General features: G+C 43.1%; 1 protein-coding gene across 1 annotated transcript in view; it reads left to right on the top strand.

Moving 5' to 3' along the window:
- Positions 1 to 22,600, top strand: part of LOC108133912 (Ig-like and fibronectin type-III domain-containing protein 2) — a 64,034-nt gene extending 41,434 nt beyond the window's left edge. The window contains exons 3-18 of the mRNA XM_017254018.3: positions 5,941 to 6,034; positions 6,089 to 6,259; positions 6,317 to 6,454; positions 6,550 to 7,672; positions 8,170 to 8,383; positions 8,728 to 9,001; positions 10,119 to 10,439; positions 10,972 to 11,318; positions 17,934 to 18,081; positions 18,174 to 18,309; positions 18,460 to 18,652; positions 18,744 to 18,990; positions 19,052 to 19,730; positions 20,416 to 20,729; positions 20,811 to 21,055; positions 21,608 to 22,600. Of these exons, the coding sequence (XP_017109507.2) occupies positions 5,959 to 6,034; positions 6,089 to 6,259; positions 6,317 to 6,454; positions 6,550 to 7,672; positions 8,170 to 8,383; positions 8,728 to 9,001; positions 10,119 to 10,439; positions 10,972 to 11,318; positions 17,934 to 18,081; positions 18,174 to 18,309; positions 18,460 to 18,652; positions 18,744 to 18,990; positions 19,052 to 19,730; positions 20,416 to 20,729; positions 20,811 to 21,055; positions 21,608 to 22,039 (5,058 nt within the window). The 5' untranslated portion in view covers positions 5,941 to 5,958 and the 3' untranslated portion in view covers positions 22,040 to 22,600. The remainder of the gene's footprint in view (positions 1 to 5,940; positions 6,035 to 6,088; positions 6,260 to 6,316; positions 6,455 to 6,549; positions 7,673 to 8,169; positions 8,384 to 8,727; positions 9,002 to 10,118; positions 10,440 to 10,971; positions 11,319 to 17,933; positions 18,082 to 18,173; positions 18,310 to 18,459; positions 18,653 to 18,743; positions 18,991 to 19,051; positions 19,731 to 20,415; positions 20,730 to 20,810; positions 21,056 to 21,607) is intronic.
- The last annotated feature ends 2,511 nt before the right edge of the window (positions 22,601 to 25,111 follow it).

The raw sequence follows: 25,111 nt of genomic DNA, 5'->3' as shown, positions 1-25,111 counted from the left end.
AAACAATCCGAAAAGCAAACACACACACACTTGTGCATGCAATTATGTCAGATTTACAAATACTCACACGCTTGCTTAGACACAGCCATCCTTGAACATCCTTGCATATGTAAATATATATTTTAAAGTAAATCTTTCGCTCACTCCTTCTCCATTTTTCAGCTGAATTATTTTTTATCTCCGCCTTGGCATTTTTTTCTGTTGCGGAATATTTGTTTAATGTGCCGCCTCTGTTATTGTTATGCTCGAGCATTTATTTTTGCTCTTTTTGTAGCAATTCCATTGCTGGGTATTTTTACAGGATTTGGGTAATACACAGCTTTCGCAACAAGGATAAATGGTAATCTGAAAAGGATTATAGGTATATGGAAAAAAAAAAAAATACTTTTGTAAAGGGTTGTAATGGTTAATCATAGAAGTGTAGAGTAGTACTGATTTATTTAATTTTTTTATAATAATGAGTATAATCCAGTCCATCATATAATCACAAATACACTCTTTGGAATTTTGTGGATCTCATTGTTATTGTTCATTATGTTTCGGTCCTTTGTTGTAACATGTTTTGCTTATTCGCTGCTCCAAAAAAAGAAAAGCCCGGGTATTTTCAGCATCTGTGCATTTGCGGACTGATTCCCCATCTTTTTTATGCCTCTTTTGGGAGATTTTTACATTGAGGTGTGTTGATTTTGTTTTAATGCTAAAACAAATTTCTTTTTTCCTACCACCAACTCTCTCTCTCTCCCCGGCTGCCTTTTATTTTTCCCGGCTTAATGCCACAAGCCGATTTCCGTGGTTGCTTTCCGTATTTGTTGGGTTTTTCTTGTTTTCTCAGGTTCTGCGTATTAATTTTAATTACAAACTTCGACGGTAGGGTTTTTGAATAATTTAACAATTTCTTGTTGAGTTTTTTTGCTTAGTCCTAATGAAACGGATCAGGGTTTAACCGCAAAAATGGGAATTAACTCTTTAATCAAGGTGTGTTGTCCTTATAAACCAACATTTCCATTTCGGCTTGACTTTCGGTACCTGGACCTCTATACCTGGAAAAACAAACAAAAGTTTTGTAGCTTGTTGTTTTTAGTTGGGCTTTTGTCGCCTTATCGTCGTCCTGGCCCCGAAAAAGTTGTAAACAACTTTACACCCAACCCGGCGTATGAGTAATTTTTTGTTTGATTATCATATTTCTCATAGTAGAACATACACACTCGATGGAAAAAGAAGAACCGGAAAAGCCAACAAAAGGCCTAAACATACTTTTACCTTCCCTTCGGAAGCAATGAATGGAAAAAGGTTGACAATTCTGTTGCTATTTTGTATTTTTCTTCGTTTGTTTTGTGTTTTTTTAGTCAAGTTCAAGTTTTCTGGGCAAGAGCAAGAACACAAAATATGCATAGCTATGAACATTAGTTTCAATTTGTGTGTGGCCATTAGAAAAAGTGTGCTTTGTAGGTCTCTCTGGCTTACCTTGCTCGAACAACACTCACCTTGTTCGGCCCCCCACTCACTACCTTTTCCCTGGGCATGTGTTTGTGTATGTGTGTTGAGTGTGTAAGAGCTTGTCGCCTCTGGTAAGTATGCAACACTTTTACTTTTTGCTGCCAGGCTCCTGCTGCTGCCTCCTTTGTGCGGGGAGTGTGAAAACATGAAACGAACTGGGACTGAGCCGGTCCAAAGCTGCTTAAAAACACCAAACCATAACAATATAAAGTGTTGTGTACTGTCGAAAATATTTTACACCTTTTTGGAGCGGCTAGGGCGCAATCTATGGGTTGTTTTGAGGGATGTGGACCTTATCTGGGGCTACCCAAAAAAAGAAAAATATATATATATATATGCCCATACCCAGGCAGAGCACAAGCAACAAGGTAAACATTTTGCGGTAATTAAGAAAAATTACCTTGGCCAGAACACAAGAACAGAAAAAACAAAAACAGAGAACAGAAAAAAAAATCGGAAAACCAAAAAAGAAAAACAAGAAAAGCACAACAAAAAGGCCCATAAAGTAGTCCCAGCCAAAGCCGTACAGACACGGGCCAAAGTTGGCCAGAACGGACAGCCAGACGGCCAAGACAGTTGGAGCGTCAGCTGTGGTAACCCTCGTTCAGTATTCCTGCCCCTTACCGTTCCAGCCTCCCATCCCTGGCTGTGTGTGTGTCCCTTTCACCATTTTCTAGTGGCTGCGACTTTTTGGTGTTAACTTTAAATTAGCAGCAAAGTGGAAAGTGTTGTCGGTTGGCTTTTAAAATGTTCTGCGGTGTATTTTATTTATCATGAAGTAGATCTTGCCTGGGCAATTGCCAGCCTCAAACCTTCGGGGGTCCGAGCCACCTTGTCTCGGCTGTCATTTGTCTGTCTTGGCCATGTTATAAAATAATGTGCAAATGTCTCTTGTCTTTTTTCATTTATTCCTACACTCCTACACTTTTACTTTTTGGTTTTCTTCCGTTCTTTTTTTTTTCTTTTTGTTTAATTTACTTAATGTCCTTCCGGGGTCCTTTTATGATGCCTTCTTGGGGACTATTTTTTCTTGTCTTTTGTTGCTCATTGTATTTTTTTTTTGGTGTTTTTTTGGCGGGAACCATTTACCTTTAAGAGTGGGTCTCTTCGCTTTATCATTAATGTGTGTGCTCAGTTCCTTAATTAGTCACAGAGACTGGCCAAAAATATATAAATCGAGTAATAAAACAGGAAAGTTTGGAAAAAGGTGGGAGATATGCTAATTTGTTCACTTGATAAATATTTTATGAAATTTCAAGTGAATCGTCTCATGGGAAAAAATCATTGGAATTTTGGAAAAATTTTTATGGAGATTAAAAAGTTTTTATGGCCAATTAAACGATTGAGGGTTGGCCAATTAATACAAACTTTTGACCAAAACTTTTATTTAGAGATGATTTAATTGTTGTGGAACTTTATCGAGACAGCTAATAGTTGAAAATGAATTGAATTTCTGAGAGAGTCAAAGGCCTAGCCAGAAAACAATTCAAGATCTTCCTCGTTTTCTCGTTGCCACTAAGTCGCAATTACCTTAAATGGTTTTGCAAATTGAATTAATTAGGATTTTACACATTCCACTTGAGAGCTGCTACATTTTTGACTCCAACTTGAATCTTATTTTCGCTTCCATTGCCATCCCCCAACTGTCTCCCAAGGAAATTTAATTAAGGCAGAAGCAACTAAGCGCACCATTTACCGCTCGACTTAAAAACGTATACGTAATTTCATTAACAATTATGACCCAGGCGTTAGGGTTGCCACGCATCATCCTCTATGGTATGGTGTGGTGTGTATGGCGTACATATATCATAAGATTGGATTGATGTGTGTGCGGAACACTTGACATGCCACGAAGTTGAAGGAGATGTACGAGTTTGAGGGCGGGAAGTCATCATAAAAAAAAGATTCAACGCGCGCTTACCGCTCATTTTTGGGGTGGCATGCCACTGCATGGAACAGCTAACTGTCTGTGGCAGCAACGTTGCTGTTGTGCTAATAAAATCAAAACTGATTACCACATCATCTTCAACGAGCTGAGCAGAACCGAGCATCCCAAGACAGAGCGGAACGGAATCGAAGCATGCATATCATATTACTCATACGCCACGTTATACAATTTACTTACAACGTCAACGAGCAGAACGTTGACAGCGCACCAGGATACGAGACAAGAAAAGAAAAGGACTGGGACGAGGACGAAAATGTGGACGCGGACGAGATGAGATGGAATATGGTAGTTGTGGCCCAGATGAAGACAAATAGATGGCAACAACGTGGCTCATACACATAAACAAATGAAGGCACTTCAAAAAATACAATATAGATTTCCCTATCGTATGACACAGGTGATAGCTCGACCGAATATGAAGCCCCAAAAATTTTGGCCAGTGCATCCTGACATATGGGTTTATGTTGGTGTGTGCGTTCAGAATGTGCGTGCCTGGATGAGTGCGCAAAAATGGCAACGTCAAGCGGCAAACGGCAAGCGGCAAGCACCAAAGAGGCAACAGAAACAGCAACAGCAGAAGCCAAGAGGCAAGTGGCAAGGGCAAAAACAATTAATTGAGTGGGTGGCATGCGACACCAGAGCGTGGCAGGGCAGAGTGCAGCGAAAGATAAATCGTTTTGCAATAGCGCTATAATTTAATCAAATTTGTCACTTTTGCAATTGAGCAACTCGCGAGGAATAGAGCCAGAGGAGATGGTAGAAGTTGGCTCCATGTCTACGTCGGGGCTATGTTGGAATTTATGAATGGAATTTGATGGCAGAGCCAGACAAAAGGTGTGCGCACCTGCACAGCACACTCTCCATCACCCTCACCATCATCGCTATTGCCAGGTAACTCAATCTTCGCATCATGGGTGGCAAGTGCGTGCTCGGGCATCGCGTTCGCACTTTGTAAATTCAATTTGAAATGCGCTTGATGCGCACAAAGGCATGTACAAGCCCACCTTATGCTCGCACAACCCGAGAACTTGCCCCCTCGGGCTATTGTTGCACAGCTAGACCTCTGCGATACCCTAGAAGTGCCGCAGGCAGGCGATGGCTAAACAAATGCCATTGCTGGCAGCCAGCTAAGCGGTTTGTCAGCGCAGCGAATGGGGGTCACACGAATGGAGGGCGGGCGGTCAATGTTGACGTCGATAAACGTCATTGATGACATGACCCGGCAAGGGGACTTCCTCCCCCCAACGCCTCACAGCCCCCTAGCCCCCTAGCCCCCCAGCCCATAGAATCCCGATCCGTAACCTGTTCTGCACTCGGCGATTAGGTGAATCGATTAACCGTTCTCGTAATTGAATACAAGCTCAACAGCCGCACACGCACTTTTTGCAGAGCAGTGTTGGTGCAATTTGTTGGTGCCATTACCCGTGGAATGGTCGCTAAAACTGCCAACAAATTCTCAGTTACGCGCTCACGTTCAGGGCATTTTATACCAAAACAAACACTAAAGCAAACACAGATACGAATGCAGACAAACACACGCAAGCACTCGCTCTCACACAGATACAATCAGCTCGAGCACCTTTCACAAAATGCACGAACCAATTTCAACAAATCTCGCCCCCCACTGCACTGATCCAAAAAATATATATTTGATAAAAAAATAGATAATTGGTTTATTCATGATGGAGAGATGGGAAATATTAAATAAGAAATTGAAATATTAAATTTCCAGCCTAAGGCGATAAATGCCCGCTTTGAAGGAATTCTCTTCTTGAAGCATAGACTCTCCCGAGGAAAACTTTTTGTTTTCCGTGCATCCTGTCACTGCAATGTTAAACATTTTATCAAGGCAGAAAAAAAAGAAGGGAAAAAGCAAAAAACTCGTTCGAATTTTTAAACAAAAATCCAAAAACGTTGGCCATAAACGAACAGGTAACCAAACCAGGCGAGTGGCCTGCAGAAAAACGCATGGAACGCGGGGCGGGCAGAGAGCGGCAGGGTTAGTGAAAAGTGGGTGGGGGCTTTGGGGTGGTGATAGGGGGAGGTATGAAGCTGTGAATGTTATTTTTCAAACATCAAATGTTCTGGCAACGTTGACGTCAACAAGGGGTCCAAGGTAAAAGTGACGCTACTTTCAGCTGTTTGCGTTTCCTTCCTTCTTCCTTCCTCTAACCGTCCCCTCCAGTGAATCCCAATTGGCTGCATTTCCCAGGTCAGCCATCTGATGGCTCAAATGCCCCCCCTCCCCGCCAATTTTCTCCTCCCCCCACACATAGTTGCCACTGGCGTTTTCACCTGACCCGGCCATTTATTGCAATATCAAAATGTTTCCTTTCCGCTGTGGAAAATGATTGAAAAATATTCGTTGTTCGCTCTGCCCGGTTGCCCGGCTCTTTAAACAATTTTTTTGGTAAACAATTTTGTTTGATTTCAGCATTACAGGAGGTACACGTGAGAAATACTAATAGGACGCTTGTTTGATTTCTACTTTGCAGGTTATCCTACAGGGAATAATGCTCAGGCTTTTGCTGCTCCTTGTGATAACGATATGTGTGCTTTTAACAAATGTTAAGTCTGGTGTGCCAATTGGTAAGAGTTTTCATTTTATTTTGTACAAAATTAACTCACTCTGCGCTCTCTAAGGAACCGGCGGACCATCTATTATCCTTGAAAGCAAGGATGCTCTGCTAACCTGTGTGGTGTCGGAGAACTCCTCGAACAACACAATAATATGGAAGAAGGGTGACGAGATCCTGACCGCAGGAACAGTGCGGGTAACCAAGGATCATCGTGTTCGCATCCTCCACGATGAAAGTATGTATTCCTTCAGGTCCTTCAAGCAACAAGTAGACAATTTTTCATATATTCCAGATCCCAAGGGTAAAAATCTGGAGACGGGTGGCGAAGTATGGGTGCTTTTGATTAAAAATCTAAAGCCCAGCGATTCGGGGGCATATATTTGTGAACTTAATTCGGATCCGGTGCTGCGCAGTATACATATACTGACAGGTGAGTGACTAGGACTAACAAAGAGCCTACACTAACCATCCATCTTAAATTCCAACTGAAATTCACACAATTTTCATTTCTTGAAACCATTTTAGTCAAGGAACTGCAATCATCGACCGGTGGCCCAGGAAATTCCACAGATCCAGCTGCCGCCGAGTCGAGTGACGTGTTCCTGCTGCCCCCGCCCCTGGACGCCCAGGATAATCGTAGCTTCTGGCGTCCCAGCCAAGTGCCGCCTCTGGTGACACACGACTTTACGGAATGCTGTGAACGGGCCAATGTCTCCGCCCAGTGCATGGGCTTCTGCAATGTCCACAACATTCTGGACGGCACCACCGGCATCGATCCGGAGGCCTGTGAACGGGACTTTCCCAGCATCGTCCGTTGCATGGCCGACGGGCGGAATCATGTGCCCTGCTGCGTGGAGAAGCAGATTCCGGATTTGTGCCAGGACATGTGTCGCGGCGAGTACACCCCGTTCACGGACAAGCTGAAGACGCGAGTCTCTTGCGTCCAGCACACCCTCAGCGGCCTGCAGTGCATCTTGAAGGGTGTACAGCTGATACCCAGCACCCCCACCCTGGTGACCATCGAGAACGTGAGCGAGACCAGTGTGAGTGTTGGATGGACAGCACCGGAGAAGCTGGCAGATCGGGTATCCGGTTACGTCGTGAACGTTACCACCCTGCACAGCTTCGACGAGGATGAGTTGAGTGGCGAGATTGTCCATCGAACGGCAGCAGACTCTGCGGAGTCGGTGCGCCTTCACAACGTGCCGGCAAATCAAACGCAACTGAAGCTCAATGACTTGAAGCCCCTGACGATGTACGCCGTAATCATTACGGCCACGAATGAGTTTGGTGCGAGTTTGCCCAGCGAACGTCTGAGGTTCTTCACCCACACCAGCGCCTCGGCGGCAGAGACACAGGCGGGATCAACCGACAAAGGGGCGATGCCCCATCTTCCGGATGTGCGACAGTGTTGCGAGGACAACGGGATGACGCACCGCATGTGTCTGGACAAAATGTGCGATCCCCAGAAGACAGATCTGGCCACGCTGCCCGACTTTATGGTGTGCGCCCCCTGGTCGAATATCACGTTCACCTGCCTGGCCAACAATATCGATCATACGCCCTGTTGCCGAGCAAGAGGAATACCGGCTGCCTGCTTTCCCCTCTGCTCTGGCAAGCTAATGTCTTTGGACTTTAGTCTTTTCAAGTAAGTTGTCCTGAAAGGCGCTTTTGTTTCAAATTATTTATCAAATCCGCTTTGAGAGAAAAATTTCACAATATTCTTCAGTAGAATGCCCTCATCATTAGCGTTTTGGCATTGATATTTTCCATAAGCACTCATAAATATGAATCAATAATCATCAACGAGCACCACTTTGCCTTTGTTAATCACTTTTCTAGGCCCATACTTATCGTCATCCTTGCCTCCTTTCCATCGTCCTTCGCTCATCGTCCTAAGTCCTACGTCCTTTGCCCTTCTAGCCGGCCCTGCCATAGGCTCTTAAGCCCCAATATCAATTCCATGCCCAATCATTCCACATCCCCCACATTCAACGCTCAACACCCAAACACAATGGGAGCTCTCTCGTTTCTGCTACTTGCTAATGACTCCACAGGATGAGTTTTTATGCCAAATGCCAATTACAACGCTTTTCCTCTATTTCTCTCTTCATTTCCTCCAACCCCGCCTCCGGATGTTTGCAGATGCCTGCGCTTCATGTCCGAGTACAGCAGCTGTCTGTTCCAGGGCTACGGTGTCCTGGCCGATCCGCCGTCGAAGCTACGGACGGTGGCCAAGACGGACAACTTCGTGATTCTGGACTGGAACAAGCCGAAGCGCCTGGCCGACACTGTCAGCACATATCACGTCAAATTCCGACGTCTGGGCGTGGGCGATGACTATTTGACCGTAGAGAAGGTAATATACTGGAAGAAATAGGACTAGAATTTTGTTTGGATTTTTCTTGAAGAGGAAGGCTATATAAGACCTCCTGAAACCTTAACAATTAATTCCTGAAAGCAGTTTTTGAAAAACGTTTATGTTTGAAACATAACCTTTTTTAAAAGTGTTGGAGTTTCCCAGAAAAATGAATTTGTAACTTTAAAAAACAAGAAGTTGTTTAAAAATATTTATTCCACTTTGAAGAGATTCTAGAAAGAAAATTCTTTGCAACCATATTAAAGACAAGAATCTTAAATTCTCGGCAGTGCTTTTAGACCTTCCCCCCGCAAATTGTTTGGCTAATTCATTAACCATTGCAGCGCCAACCACCGCTAATACTCGAGGGCCTCGAATCGGACATCTACTACGAGTTCTACGTGGTATCGGTGAATGCCTATGGAAAGAGTGAGCCCTCTCCTCGCCTGATCACCCGGACACTGGCCGCCGAGCCTGTCCAAGTGACGGCCTCCAGATACAACATGACGAGCTGCTGCCACGCCTCCGGGCTGCTGCCACAGTGCGCTCCCCTCTGCTCCTACAACATCCGCCTCTCGGACATCGAGCGGTTGGGGCCAGCGTGCCGTGCTCAAATGCGTAAGTAACATCTGGATTTCGAGGCTTTTTCAGGAACATCCCCATCTCCATCCCCAAAAAGTAGTCACACACATACACGCCCAGACAACACTAATTAGCGACAGGATAGAGCCCGCTAGCCTCCTGGCCAGCTACCAGACTACCAGACTGTCAGAGCCATAGCCATTGTCCTGTGGACTTTTGTTAATTTAATGAGCTCATTTTGCATTTTTCGTTTGGTCCTCTGATGCAATTTCGAATATTAAGTGAGGCCTGCTGGCAGCTTCCCGACTGCCGTCTGCCCATTTGGGCGTAATGAATTTTTGTACTTATGCAAATCAATTTTTAGTTAATTAGTCTCACACAATCTCCTCTAGAAACAGTAGGCACTGAATAGAGTGGTTCTCTGAAAACTAAACAAGCGAAAATTGTTGTCGGAGGCTTTTGGGCCTTTGGTGCTTAATAGGAGTTGCTTGAAATTATGTTTGACAGGGATCTAGTAGAAGTAAACAATAGATTCCAAAACTGACACGGAATATTGATTAATTTCTCCGTAATTATGTAGGACCCCGAGGCCTGGAACCTGCTTATATATTAGAGGTAACAGAGCCATATACTTCTCAGAATAAAGTCCCAGAATAAATTTCTGTTTATATCTTCAAGACACAACGCTCTCTTTAAATAGGCCAAAAGGTTGGGGAAATCAAAGGGCAGACTGAATAAGTGATTTCGGGGAATTTTTAACAACATTATTATCGCCTTTTATTCAACTCCAGAAACGAAAAAGTACAAGTCATACTTTTTCAAAAAATAGAATCTCCTCAAGGCCTCGAATGACTTTGTACAACGTTGGCCCAATTTACTCGTCACCTAGTCGATGATAGGAAATCTTTCGGTTAATTTCCTGTAAATTGGCCTCAAGTTGTCGACTCACGGCAAATCCTTAAAATTATCGTTTCCATTGGAGCGCCGGTGGCCCGAGTAGGATAGGATCCTGGCAGAATTGATGAGTTCATGTCACAAATTGGGCCATAACAGAGCACAATGAGCCGTATCTGGCGGGCAGTTTATGCAAATTTTCCCACAATATTAACCATTCCTCCTCACCCCTTCGACCCGTTTGTTCTCTAATCCTTAGCCATTCTGGCGAGATGTGCAGCCGGCGGACGTGATCACAGTCCGTGCTGCAGTCGCCGCGGCGTCATTAACGCCTGTATGCCACTCTGCCGCGGCGTCATGCCTCTTGCCCTGACCACCAAAGCGGCAACATCAACAGCAGCGACGTCAGCATCGGCAGCAGCAGCAGCATCAACATCATCATCCTCTGGAACAACAGCAACATCAGGCAGCAGCAATGCGGCAAGTGCATCTGCAACATCATCATCATCATCATCATCGACGAGCAATGTGCCCGATTGTTTATCATATGCCGGCAACATTTTGCAGTGTTTCGAGGAAGGTAAGTAGTTGCCATGACTGCCAGTGGTTTTCGTCCACATTCTGGCATTTTGAGTCCTGCAATCCGAGTGGCCAGTGTTGCAGGATCATGACAAGCTGTGACTGACAGTGATTTTGTTACTATATGGGTTGTACTTTATATTTTTTTAAGACCTTGTTCAATACAGTGTAGGTCTTTAATGTACAGATATAAAGATTTTCTAAAGAAATTTCTATTTTTAAAAATATTCTCATCCCTGTGAGTTCGAGTCACTGTCAGTCACTGCATTTGCCGTCAGGACACACATCCCGTGCGGCAGATGTCCACAGCAAGGACTTGTGTTTGCAGCTAATTCTGTTTGTTTAATTGCGTGTCTGTGCCCCGGCGTGTCTATACGCACTGGTGCACGCCATTGTGCGCTAAATTATTTGGTCAAAGCTTTGGGCCAACCAACCACAGCCCGGCAGACAAAACCAATATTGGCCAATTAAAGTTGCATTATAAAACAAAACAATCCCTCTGACGTTTCCTCCACCCACTCTACTCCATACAGGCACCCAGAATATCCCGGGCCCGCCCGAAGATGTGCATGCGACATTCGTGAACCAGAGCAGCATTAGTTTGACGTGGACACAGCCCGATGTGGAGAACGTGAATGGCAATAGTAGTAGCAGTAGCAGCAATAGCAACATGTCACCTGGTGACATGATAACCGGCGATGAACTGGCAGCCGGTGGTGCTCTGGATCCTGGAAAGGATGTGGCGCCAGATACCCAGCAGCAGTCGTCCGTCAGCGATGCCACAAGTGGAACAACTGGAATGGAGGATATTGAATTCATCGTACAATATGGCAAAGTCAATAACATGACCATGTACGAGACAGTTGCCAAATTGGAAAATGTGAGTATATATTGGGATGGACAATAGAGATTGGGGGGCGAAAAAAAGCCCCCCAGATAGATAGAGAAAATGAAAGAGAGTGGCTGTGAGAAAAGTTTTCCATGGCACAACTATCTCCGGATCCTTGCCGTACCTGTGACTTTGTTAGGGGAAAAAAAAGTTTTTCTTCGTTTTTGGTTTTTTTCTTCTTTTTTTCCGGCCGAAATCAAACACACACAATGGGGCACTTCATTTGCATGGGGCCTGCGGGTGGCCGCCTTATTACGATTTGCCTTTTGGGCTAAAATGCTGACATTATATATATTCGAGTGCCAATGGAATTGAAAAGAGCTTACAAATTGCCTTGTCTGAGTGCCAGACCGGGGCCAGGACAATAACCGTTTCAACAACTTTCCAATTGGGGGAAGAACTTAAATTGGTATCAGAGTTAATGAAGAAGTTCTGAAACAGGAAATTGCTTTCATAACAAGCACTTATAATACAAGAGATTCTGGCACACATGTCGTATGCGTAATCTTTGAAGCAAGAAGCAAGCTATTATATTTTATAAACTCTATTTAGAATGAAACTTTTGTCCACACATTATTTCCACCACAAAGAGCTTTAAATCCATTAAGGGGTTATATACAGTTGTGATATATGAAAAAATCGATTTTTTTTTTATTGCATATTCTTTAAGTATATTTTATTGGGAATACTCTCACAAAAACTCATAACGATCGGAGCATTAGAACCGAAGCTGTAGCTATTTATAGCGCACTATCTGCATATTAATCCTGAACAAACTTGAAACTTTAAACGCGATTATCTCAGAATCTTTTTTTTGGGAAATTACCTTTGCGGTGGACACGATTACTAAAAAACTACTAATCCGATCAACACCAAATTTTGACCACTTATTTATTATGATATTAGCTAGTCCGTGAACGAGGGATTTTCAATTTTTTTGAAAACTTCTTTTTTAAAGCACAAAAAACAAAAATCTTATACGTTGAAAAAGTACATTTTTTTTTAAAAACGTCGCCATTTTTTTTTTAATCAAAATTTTTAAAAATCTCTCGTTCACGGACTAGACAATACAATATACTAACTAAACTTTTTTGAATTTTGGATTTCGGATGAACCATTTTCGAGAAATCATGTCCACCGCAAGACACCATCGAAAAAAGACGATCCGGGAATTCGGCTATAACATTTTTGTTATGTAATATTTTTTTATGAAAAAATTTAATTAAGTACCCAGAAACATGAACTAAACAATGTCGGTAAAACATTTTTCATAAATATTTTCTATGGTGTCAAAAAAAAATCGATAAAAATCCATATTTTTGCGCGGTACAACTGTATATAACCCCTTAAATCCCCATTTAATACTGTCTTCCACGCGCCCAACAGAAATTTCAGTAAAACTGCTGAAATACACGGCGTATGAGTAATGTTTACTTTTAAGCCAATTAATCAATTATTTATTTAAATCCCCCGCCATAGGCTAAATCTCACTAAATGCATATATCGATGGTCATTGTTTATACACCGAATGAAATCAATTGAAATTCCACCACGACCATCAAACCTCCAATTTCAAGTGCAATCCCAACGATACAATATATATTCACTTTAAATAGAATTTTAAAATATAAATATAGACAGACACCGACATCTATTTCTGGTTGGCCAATCGCTAATCCAATACAGTGTAATAATCTTTGAACTCGGTCCAAATAAAACAGAGAGAGTGGGCAAAGGGCTTAGATACCGGGTATCGAGCTATGGGTAAAGTTTTTGACGCCTGCTGTGTAACTAAAGGGGGGAGGGTCTGGACCTGGGGGGCAGGGCAGAAAGGTGAGTGGTACGCAGGACGGGGCAGGGCGTAGGGACTTATGGCCGCCATATGCATTGGCAACGTGGAAAACGTGACTATAAACTGGTAAAAATTGCAGCCGATCCAAAAAAAAGGCGAAAAACGAGAAGAAAAAAAATACTGTAACCAAACCAAACAACGGACCAAAGTTGGCTCTGGCTTTGCCATTGGCTTTGTTGTTGTTGCAGCAATTTTTTTTTAGTTTTTGTTGTTGTTGTTGTTGTTGTAGTTATTGGCTGTTGTTGTCACACATCAACGCGCTTTGCTGGCAGCTGGGCCTGGGTTGGACGCCGTTTGCTACAGTTGTTGTTGCAATTGCTGCTGCTGTTGCTGTTGCAGCATCAGCCATGGCCATCAACAGAGTTATTGGCCTCGAAAAACTTGCAAATGCTAAAAAATACAACAGCAACAGAAGCAACAATAGCAACAACAGCAACAACTAAAGCCTGGCTAGAGTTTGTCGCGTGTTGATGCGCACAGAAATGTATTTAAAGTGGCTGGTTGGTGTTGCTGGCGATGGTGATGCTGCTGCTGCAACCTGTCGTCGACGACCTGGCAATGATGCAGTACCCAACAGAGAATCAATGGGTGATGGTCGCGTGAGAGGAATTTTTAGAGGTTTTTAAGCATTACTAGACAATAAAGAAATCTTAAAAATTTGAAGTAGAATATTTAGCTCTAGTCTGTACTATAAAAACCTCAACATTGGTAGGTACAAAATCTTCATAACCTAAGGGTGTGTTTTGTTTGTTTGGGCATTTCTAAGAAAGCCTTATGATAACTTGTTTTGTTTTGCAAATCATTGCCATTTAATTGATTAACCAAATGTGATTGATCATGGAGATCCGGGGAATCACCAACAAAACACAAATATCTTGGCAATCGTGACAGAAACTTTCGTCACGTGAACAACTCAAATTCATCTGGAAAACCAATCGATATGGAAGATACTGTGTGGTGTCAGCTTTAGTTCGTTTTTTTGCTTTTTTTTTTTTAGGTTTCTTATATTCTGGGCTGTTTTTTTGTTGATTTTATTGTGGAAAATTCATTCGCCCTCTTGGAAGCATTTTTGTTTTTTGGTTTTGGTTTTGTTTGGTTTGGTCAGCAGCTCACGCAGCTGTTGCGGTTCTTGTTGTTGCCGCCGTGATGTTGCTGATGTTGCTGTTGCTATTGGCTTAACTTGGGGCTGGCTTCGGCTTGGCTTAAATGCTTTTCAGTTTGCAGTTTCTGCTTTTTTGCGGTCCCACCCCATTGCCTAGCACCCACTGGTGTCAAATGGTTTAAAACATCGGAGTCTCGCCCCCTTTTTGAATGGGTTATTGTATCGCATATATCTATAAGTTCGTGGCTATCGCCAGAGTCCTGCACAGCCAGCAATGCGTTGACTCAGTGTGACACTTTTATGGACAAACTTAATTGCTTTTGGACGTGTCAGAAATAACGTTGGCAATTGCCAACGATTGCGGACGTCGGACTGGGGTTCTGGGTGGAGGAAGGAAAGAACCTACCCGTAGCCACTAAAGCCTTCAAGCCCCCAAAAACCAAAATCGGTTGATATTAAAGGTAATTTTGCCGTCAGGCTTCGGTTGGGCTCCACCAACCCTTCCTGATTGAATCAGTGCCAATAATTTGGCAATTTCTATTCGTCGCCAATGCACGGCCGGCATTGTGTCACCAGAATCGGCAACAGCAACATCCCCACACAAAAACATTATTCTCTACAGGACTCTACAGGATATTACATACCATCAAGCCGTGGCGCGACGTACAGAAGAGAAATGGGGGGAAAGGGATCCTGAACGGAAATAAAAGGTTTTCCTCTACAGTCGCAGTTTTCAAATGATTCTCGGTTGACTCCCTGCCCGAAAATGAACGTAACTTTTGTGATGATTTTTAGTGCCGCCGTTCTGCGTTAGTTCGACTCGACTTTTATACTTATTTGTGTTTGTGTTTGGCAAACACAAGACCATAAAAAACTTTTTAATATAGCCAACGACACTGAAAAATAACGAAAAAAAAAAAAATAATATATCCGATATGGGTATGGGGAATTCCCAGACCCGGAAAGGCTGACCACGATGCCAGAAATTAGACACATTAAATATTCTGATACAGCTGCAAAAGAGCCGAAAGGGGTTGGGTTATGGCGATTATGTGCTTTGTCACTGCAGTCGACTCCGGAGTCCGTAGTCCAGAGTCCAAGGACCAAGACAACTGGCAAATGAGCAACCAGGGACCTAGTTTTATGGCCGGAGTGTGTCTCCCGTTAAAGGGGAGTTACTTCAGAATACCGGAGATAGACACTTGGAGAATTTTTTAAGGGCCTGTGGGTTATGTTTTAATTTTTTTATTAAAACAATATATTTTTTACTAAAAAAGAGGCATTTAAAAAGTCTTAACAGAGATAGAGAAATAGAGACATTCTTCTTGAAATATTTAATACATGTAATCTTATATCTATTAGTATTTTTGTAGATTATCTAAGCCTAAAATATATGGGTATTTTTTTAAGTGACCTAGCTAAGTAGCCAAGGACTTCGCGCTATGCATTTTGAACAGCCATTCGCTCAAGTAGTTCCATGGGACTCACCTCGATTTCTGGGAGGTAACCCCATTAATTATTCAGTTAGGACCAGCTCGTCATGCCAATTGTGGCACATTTAAGTTGCGGTTAATGTAATTACGTAAAGGGACTGAAAAAGCGAAGCCAAAGTGACACACAAAATGCCCAACTAAAAGTCCTTTTGCTGCTATTAGTGTTGCCTTTTTTTTTAGTCACGGGCTGTCGAGAGCATAATAAATCGTTTTTCCCTCTTTGCCTTGACAATCTAGTGGTTTTTTTTTTTTTCCTATTTTAGGGTTTGGAATTTAATGCGTTTTAGATAAGTTTCTAATGGAAGGAAATTAGTATTGAGCTGGGCAATTTATTCTCTTGGGCAGTGCCCACTAAATTATAGTTAGTTTATCTGAAATGGATATCGCAGAGTACCTGTGTCAAATAAAAGTCTCTATCTCGGCCCAGATTTCGGACGGGTTTCGAGGCTAAAATGGGTCCACAGCTCGGCATCATATTTGACACAAGTTGTCACAAGCAGGGCAGCCTAACCAGCCCCCCCGAAAATTGAGATTTACGACTTGACCCGGGCATGGCCAAAATGAAAAGCAGCCGCACCAACAAAAAAAAAAAAATAGATACCTCTAACCATAAGCGAGATGCGAATGCCATACATATTTAGAGATGTTGGCCAAACAACTGGCTCCACGAACAGATGTCCAACATCGCTCTGACATTGACTTACATACTCAAAATGACTCGTTACGCCGGATAAGCCAGCTCATGGCGCGATGGCATGGCATGGCATGAAGGGGGGTCTCTACTCAAATCAAATAATTTTAGCGCATTGCCAGCACTAAGTAGCTGAAATAACAAATGCCACCACCCTCTCTTTCAAGCACGCTGATGATGCTGCTGCCATGTTGCTGATAAAAAAAAAAAACAAGTTAATGTATGCCGCCTCCCCCTCGAGAACTGACTTTGCTTTATAAAACAAACAGCGTTTGGCCATAAAACGAAATAAATTACTTAACGCGTCGCATTTTTTCGCACTGGCCACGCAGCCAAAAATGCAATTAAAGGCCAAAAACCGCACCGCGACTGCGACATCTGCAAGAGATTTAAAAACGAGACAGTGACCCAACAGCAACGGCAACGGCAGCCAACAGCCGGCCATTCAGTGTGTAAATGATTGAGTTGGGTTTTGTGTGATTGTAGGGTGAGCTAAGTTCAGGGATTAAAGGTTTTGCCAAAAAATATATTTTTATGCAATACTTTTTTAAAGACTTAAAGGAAACCTACCCTACAACCAACCTACAAGTACATTTTTAAAGAAAGTCTTCTATTTTAATTTAATTTCCAAATAAACCAAAACATACCACTCAGTAGCGTATTTAACTTTCCCCCAAAAGCTGTAACACCAACAGATTACGCTAACGATTTTTAATGCGAATTTCGAGTGGGTGTGGCTGTTAACAAATGTGGGTTGGCTGGGTTGAGCTTCTGGCGGAGTGTCCATCCCAACTCTATGCATAGACTAGGGCCAGAGATATAGCTGTCAATTTCGAGGATGGCTTTTGAAACAAAATAACGCCAGTGTGGACAGGGTAGAGGGACAGCAATCAAGGATAGGAACCGACCAGTGGATTGGGAGGAGAACCCTCTCCAATGAGTTGAATGACTGCCACAATGACATAGTCCGAATGACTCGGGATGACGTCGGGATGGATGTGGGTGCAGCAGCTGGCTGGCTGGTTGACTGGCTGGCGTAGAAAACTCGGGTGCGGTGTCATTTGGCGGACTAAATACTGCAAATTGCGCTGCGTGGCAGCAATTACAAGGAGTACTAATCATGGCGACATGTCTTTCAGCGAAATCAAGCCAAACCACAACCACGAGCAGACTCTAGCAGAACCAAAAACTGGACCAGAGAATGTTGTCAAATTTTATTGTAATCGTTTAAAAAGCGGATCTCTGGTGGAATACCCAGAAGAAAGCTAGAATACTCTTTAGAAAATTATAAAAAAAAACGTGGAAATAAGATTATATATAGCTTAGTGTTTAATAGATCGAAGAGTATACCCAGTGTCGTATTATTTTCTGGATTTTCTGACTTCTATTCATTGCCAATTTTTTCGCACATTTTTCTCTCGTTCTCGTTAACGTTTCACTGGCCATTCGTGTGCAATTATACACTTAGGAATTGACCACCAATGAGACGAGTATCGATTTGACAAATTTGGATGAGAATGCCTTGTACCGAATTACGGTTGTGACGCGCGGGAAATTTGGCACATCGCTGCCGGCATCGATGCTGTTGCTGAATACCACCAACCGGGCCACTGAAGGTGAGTTGGCCAACGGCAAATGCTATGGCCAAAAACAAAAAAAGAATCCAGTTGATTTAATTGTTATGCTGCATGTGTGCATTTACTTGCAGCTCGGGGTGAGGGCGTTGCCTGGGGTGCCCCCTCGCCGCCACATTCGCTGACGGTTGTGGCGCACAGTGCCACCTGGATGCAGTTGACGTGGCAGCCACCAGAGTACGCCCATCCGCACGAGAGGATTACCTACAGGTGAGTACAGTGCTGATGGGCATTTGAGGTTGGGACTTGTTACTTGGAAATTACATTTAAAAAACAATTGCAAAAAAATTATTTGATTTATTTTTTATTAAAAAAAAAATGTATTACAACGCTCTGAGTTTTTTCTTCGAACCCCTGCAGAGTCTATCACAAGGCCATGAGGGCCGACCAATTCATTAAGATTGAAACGAAGCTGGCCTGGCTGAGGATGAACAACTTGAAGCCGAGCTCCCAGCATGTGCTCTACGTGGAGGCTGTGGGTGAGCGGGGCAACTCGTTGCCCTCGGAGACGCTGGTGGCCTGGACGGATCCCGCCCTGCCAGCCTTTGTGGATGTGAGTGTTCAAAAATATAAAGAAAAAAAATTTTATGAGAGTTGGATTTCGGTGGGTAATTGTGATGTACTCCACACTCTGGTACTTGCAGCCCCCCACTGTGCATCCGGCGGACAACATTCCGGAGGGCGGTTCCATGACCATTCTGTGTCTGGCCCTGGGCAACCCCGCTCCGACTATTTCGCTCTACGTGGGCGGACACCTGGTGCGTCAGGACACCTCGCGGCACATGGTGACGGTCATCCACAACGTGTCGGCCGACATGGAGCATGTTTCGTGTTATGCGGACAACGGCTACGGAGTGCCCATGCAGGCCACAAGAAGGGTTAACATTTGCTGTGAGTAGAGCCCTTTGAGATGATGGCATGGCAGCAATTAACAGACTCTTTTCCCCTAAAGATCCACCTAAAATCCAGGCAGCCGGCATCACAGTGGCCTCCATCGGAGATGAGATTGAGCTTCGATGCACCGTGGACTCGAAACCAGCTCCCAAAACCTTCTTCTGGCGGGAAAAGGATGGACGGGTGCCGGTCATCAACGGCGGCAATAACTTTATTTCGGTGAAAACGAATGAGTCCCGTCCATCAATCTATACCATGTCGCTGAGGATCAGCAAGCTGCAGGCCAACGATGTTGGTGACTACTTCTGCCATGCGGAGAATCCCTTTGGAGCCACAACGACACCGGTATCGGTGCGTATACGTAATACGCCGGCCCTGAACCACAATGTATCCGCTTGCTGTGCGGAACAAAACGTGACAATGGGCTGTCGCAGTGCCTGCAGCTATTATGTGGACTTTGATGCCATTGCCGATCGGCCGGAATGCATCGTAGACTTTGACAAACTGATGCGATGTGCTGCCGATGGATCGGATCATCGTTCCTGCTGTGCCGATGAACATGTCCCACGCAAGTGCCTCAACTGGTGCCGAGGAGAGTCTGTGAGGTCCAAGGAAATCTGCAGTCTGCAATATGCAAGGACCATTGTCGGTTGCTTCGAGAAGAACAGAGATCGTCTGCCAGGTCCACCGGAGAACATTGCTGTGTCAGTGTTGTCTGACAGCGAAGTGAAAATCAGGTGAGGTTTTTGATTTATGAAATATATTATATTGGAGCTACCATAATTAGCTAAAGCATCCTTGTATCAGTTTCCTTAAAACATAAATATCCCCAGGGATATTAAACAATTCCTGTAGTTTATTAGTTTGCTGTTGTTTTTTTTGGGCCAATTTAGTTAACTTTTTTCAATTTGGTATCTCGTGGCGAGTGTCCTACCTAAACAAAGTTTAACCGAGCATAAGCCATTTAGCTTTAAGCGCCCCAAACTATGTGGGCCACGTTCCAGTCACCCACACCCCCCGGTTAAGCTCTTAAACACTTTTGTCCGAAGCGGAAGTAGACTCATCCATTTGGCCACCAAAACCCAATACATTCATTATCCACACTCTCAACCCTCGTGAGTGTGTGTGAGAGCTTGTGTGTGGGTTTTGGGGATGTTGGGTCACTAATAGACCGCAAATCCATTAAAGCCGAGATTTTTTATCTCACTTTAATACACTCGGTCAACGTCAAAGGTTTTAAGAGTAGACTAGACTAGAGAGTGGGGAGTGGTGTTTAGACGAGGTTGATGAGGGCAAAAACTGTGAACCTGGAGTCGCATTAAATTTATTAAAATTCCAGACAAGTTCTGAGCCTGCAACATTATTACCGGAGCACTCATAATACGGCGCCATTGCCGCTCTACGAAAACTATTTCATTACAGATGGGATGCGCCGACAAAGAATCCAAATGCCGTTGACGGCTATAGAATATTTTACCACGAGGCCGCCGTACTGCCGCCAACTTCTGGTCTGAGCTCGAGTTCAAGCCACGATGCGACTTCCTCTGTGGATCAGCCTGGCATGGATACCCTGGCAGCTATGAATAATGCAACAAGTATGGGCAACGGCAACAGCAACAATGCGATGGCTGCTCTCGAGATACGACGCATCGACGTAAAGGACACAACAATAAGCATTAATGGCCTCAAGAAGGATGTGCTCTACGAGCTGGTGGTTAAGGCTGGCAATAGCTACGGTGAGTGTGCTCTCCTCCCGACATGGGAAGGAAGTAAAAATTGCCCCGGGCTGGGTTTTAATTTGCCGGCTTGTCTTCCAGGTGCCAGCGTGCTCACAGATCCGATTAGGTTCACGCTCGGCGAGCATCATGTGACCGAGGCCACCAGCAGGTACTCGGGTTTTGTTGGCACCATCAGCGGTATTGTGGCCAGCATTTTGGCCATTCTGCTAGCGGCAGCGGCCATTGTGTTCTATCGCCGGCAGCGCTCCAGCCACGGCAAATCGGTCAACGGCAATGTGGCCTTTGAGAATCCCACCTACACCAGAGGCCTGGAGCAGGTGCAGGTGTGTATAGTGATCGAGTGGGTGGTGCTTATATTTTTTTGTCATTTTTTTTTCTAAAGGTTGTGAGGGCTTATTAAGTAGAGCGAATTTTCTAGTATCTATATACATTTTTTAGGAATAGATTTTTAAGTAAAAGAGAGTCACTAAGCTTTCAAATGAAATTAAATTGTATAGGGACTTGTAAACATTTTTCGAAAAGTTAAAAATTAAAAAAAACTTAAAAATAATTAATGTTGATCTTTGCCCTAATAAAAGTTAATTTCTATATTGGAAAAATATTTATAAAAAATGGTATAGGGCTTAGAATAGTCGGCCTAATCGATTCTAGCCATTTTACCTGCTTTGTTTGTACTGCTAGCGTCATTTTTAGCCAATGTTAGTATAGTGGCATGGTAACTCGATGTTTTTGTGTATTTTTCGTAGGCGTGTATTTACTTATTTTTTATGTTATAACTGTCAATGTCTTCTTTACCATCCTACTACCCTCGGCACACATCGACGCCTCCCCCGAAAATGTATCCACACCCACAAAAAAAAAAAACATGGCCATAGCTACCCACTGTCACATCGGCCATCACGACGCAAAATGGCAACCAACATGGGATGAGCAGCAGCGGCAATAGCAACAACAACAATGGGAACAGTCACGGCCATGGCCGTAATGGCATTGCCGCCACAATGACGACATCCACAACGACAACAGCGCCGACAGCCTCTGCAGGTGCCGCCGCTCCGACGGGGAACAGGCAACAGCAACATCAACAGCAACAGCAGCAGCAGCAACATTACCAGCAACAGAAACAGCAGCAGCAGCAGCAACATCCACTTCAGAACCACCAGCAACATCACAAGAGTGCGGCAGATGCGGCGCATCACTTCCATAACCCGCTCAGCAATACACAGTGCAATGAAGTAAATCCCACAATTTATGAAGAGCTCAAACTTGGCCAAGAAGGTGCTGGATTTAAGAAACTTGTGCCATAAACGAAGCACAATAATAATAATAATAACAACAACAACAAAAACAAACAACACTAACTAAAACAACAAAAACAGACAGTACACATGACAACAAAAATGAAAACAAACCAAGTATAGCTAGCGAACTTATATATATATATATACTATATATATAGAAATATATACGCTAAATGTAGACATAGGCCGTGTAAACAGCGCGAAGCGCAACCTCAAACAACTACACATACACCAGGACACAAAAACACACACATATACATACAAACTTACAAATACAAGGACACACACTCACGCACACATAGACAGTGTGTACTGTGACATCTTTACAGAATGCATTGCGAGAAAAACTTTGGGTAACACAATTTTTGCTTGCAAAAATCTTTTGGGTAGCATGTAATAAGTAATAAATTTTTAGTATGTAACTGTGATTCAACCAGAAAACAAAAAAAAACTAAATCATAACAATACGAAACCATGTAAAATAATTAACTAATTGGTAATGAAAGTAAGCAAAAACTGGAAAAACTGATTGAGACAAAAAAAATACCAATGATTAGTAAAAATCTAGTTATGCTAATTGTGTTTTGATTTTGGGTTGCTAGTAACTTGCACCTTAGTTTTTCCCAGTGTATGTAAACAACGGTAGAGTACAATATTAAAAGATGCCTGTCTCACGCCGCTGCCTTGATCCTGTCTTCATTCCCCTCGCTGCCATTACATCCTTGTATGCGCCATCCTCGACGCTTCTCATTTTGATGAGGACGAAGATGGAAGCTTCGCCCGTCTCTGTGGCGGTGTGTTTGTTCGTGGAATGTTGCATACGTTATGGGGACTACTAGTACACTCCCAGTTCCACACTCACACACACGTTGTACCTTTTCAAACACAAACACAGACACACACACACACACATACCGTTGGCATTATTAGCAAAAGGACGCATCCGATGAAGGAGAAAACATCATGCGATATGCGCTCAAAGTTTAACTTTCATATGTAAATTTCTTTTTATTACGACTACAATATCCGAAAGAGATAGAGAGGAGTTTTGCCGCCGCTCGACATGATACACTCATAATCCGTTATGATCTGATACTGATACGGATGATGCCATCATAGTGACAGGCTGTGCCACCAGAGATTATTATAATTTAGTTACCAGCGCGGGGCGAGCCAGCCAGCAGTCATGCCTTGCCACTTGTGTGTCATACTTTATGCAAAATAAGCAAAAAAAAATACAAAAAAAAAACAAGGGGGGGATGTGAAATCTGGTAGATTTCTTGTATGATTGAAGCACAAGGCGTGTAAACAGCGGCAGAGTAAGCTTCATAAATGTCAAACAGCGGAAGGACTTAACCCTTTTTAGTTCACCATTTTGAGTCCTCAGATTAGTGGAATCTTGAGAAAATTGAAATTGAAATCCGTTGTATCAGATTTCATATTACTTGTTGGGTTAAACAATCTTATTTCTAGTCTCTGCTCGTGACTCCTGGCTCCTTCCTTCGCCTTTTAAATTCTCCTTTAATAAGTTACCAGGAGCCAAGAGCTACTCGGTCGAGCTCATCAAAATGTTTCCCCGACTGTGTAGCAGCTTTTGAGCAACTTCCGTTTTTTGATCTGCTGATGGCAGAGTGCAATGGCTCTGAATAAACGGCGCTTGAATTATGCAACACGTTTAAGTGCCTGAAACACACCCACCCACACACCCAATATATATATATATAGGTACACACTCGCCCCAGAACACACACTTGGTCCGTCTTTTGTGCATTTTTGTTTACTCTACCGCAGCTTGTTCGGGTCGCTTGCCTGCTGCAGATGCAGATAAAAATGTTGACAGTTGCCAGATAAAACCGAAAATTTACAAGTAAATGATATTGTCTGGTAGCAGGCAGGCGGGGCCAGCTGCCCACTTTGTGGCTGATTGCACTTTGCTTTAGCCGAGATGGGTCCTTGGCCAAAAAAGGACCACCTGGGCTTCCTTATGGCCTTCTGGTAATGAGTTTGGCCCTGGCTTGGATACTTTTTTGTGTTGTTCGTAAAATATAAAAATATATGGATCTTTAACTCATAAATTACGTTTCAAAATCCCTAATCAAAGTTTGCATTTTCATAGCACAAAACCAACTATTTTTATACTAAATATCGTATCAATTCCTTAGTGCCAGACTCCCATATGCTACCAATATTGGTTGTCAGGCAATAACTTCAAACAGATATGACATAATAGATTTAGATAGAGGGGCTATTCTAAAATTTAGATCCATTCGAGAATCACAAATGAAATGAAAGCAATGCCAATGGATGGGGACATAAAAGCCAATTTCACAGTATGCCAAGTGATTTATTGAGACAGAGAGTTTACCTCCTATGCCTCCTATATCCCCCCCCCCCAGAATTCCTATACCTCCTATAGACCCACCGCCACATCCCTTCCCTAGATGTTCTATGTAGAGCGGCAGCTTTTATTTATCGCTAAACTAATAAATCTTGGCATAAAAATGGAAAATATTGTATACGCCATGTTGTGCTGAGTCCTGGACCGTCCTGGCTAGACAAAAAAAAATAGAGGCCATAGTCGTTGCAAAAACTCATAAGTGGAAGCGGTTTAAGCAGCAGCCACAAAAAACTTATACACATATAAATCTCAAATTAAATAATGGTTTAATGATTTTTATTTGTTTATTTGTTTCCGGTTTCCGAACAATTAACTCTAACGAACTGAAAACTACTCCAAATATCAAATATGTACGAAAAACAATAATAATCATAAAAAATTTACAGACACGCTGCGTGTCAAAGTACAATGGGTAAGTGGCCGAGTGTGGGTATGTGTTGTTATTAATTTTTTAATGTCCTTGTCCTACAAAATTTTATTAGGTATTGTTTCCTTTTCGGCCATTATTCTCCCCTCGTTTTGTTTATGATTATTACTTGATGTTTGCATGGCTTGAATTATATATTTTTTTTTCTTTTTTGGTTGTGAATTTTTACAGCTTCCCGAGCCAATCACAAATCACTTTTCTTGCACTTATACATTTTCCTGTTGTTTTTCCTTTTTGTTTGTCGTTTTTTTAT

Source organism: Drosophila bipectinata, chromosome 3L, assembly GCF_030179905.1.
Source record: "Drosophila bipectinata strain 14024-0381.07 chromosome 3L, DbipHiC1v2, whole genome shotgun sequence".
NCBI lineage: Eukaryota > Metazoa > Arthropoda > Insecta > Diptera > Drosophilidae > Drosophila > Drosophila bipectinata.
This window is presented reverse-complemented; position numbering and strand designations above follow the sequence as displayed.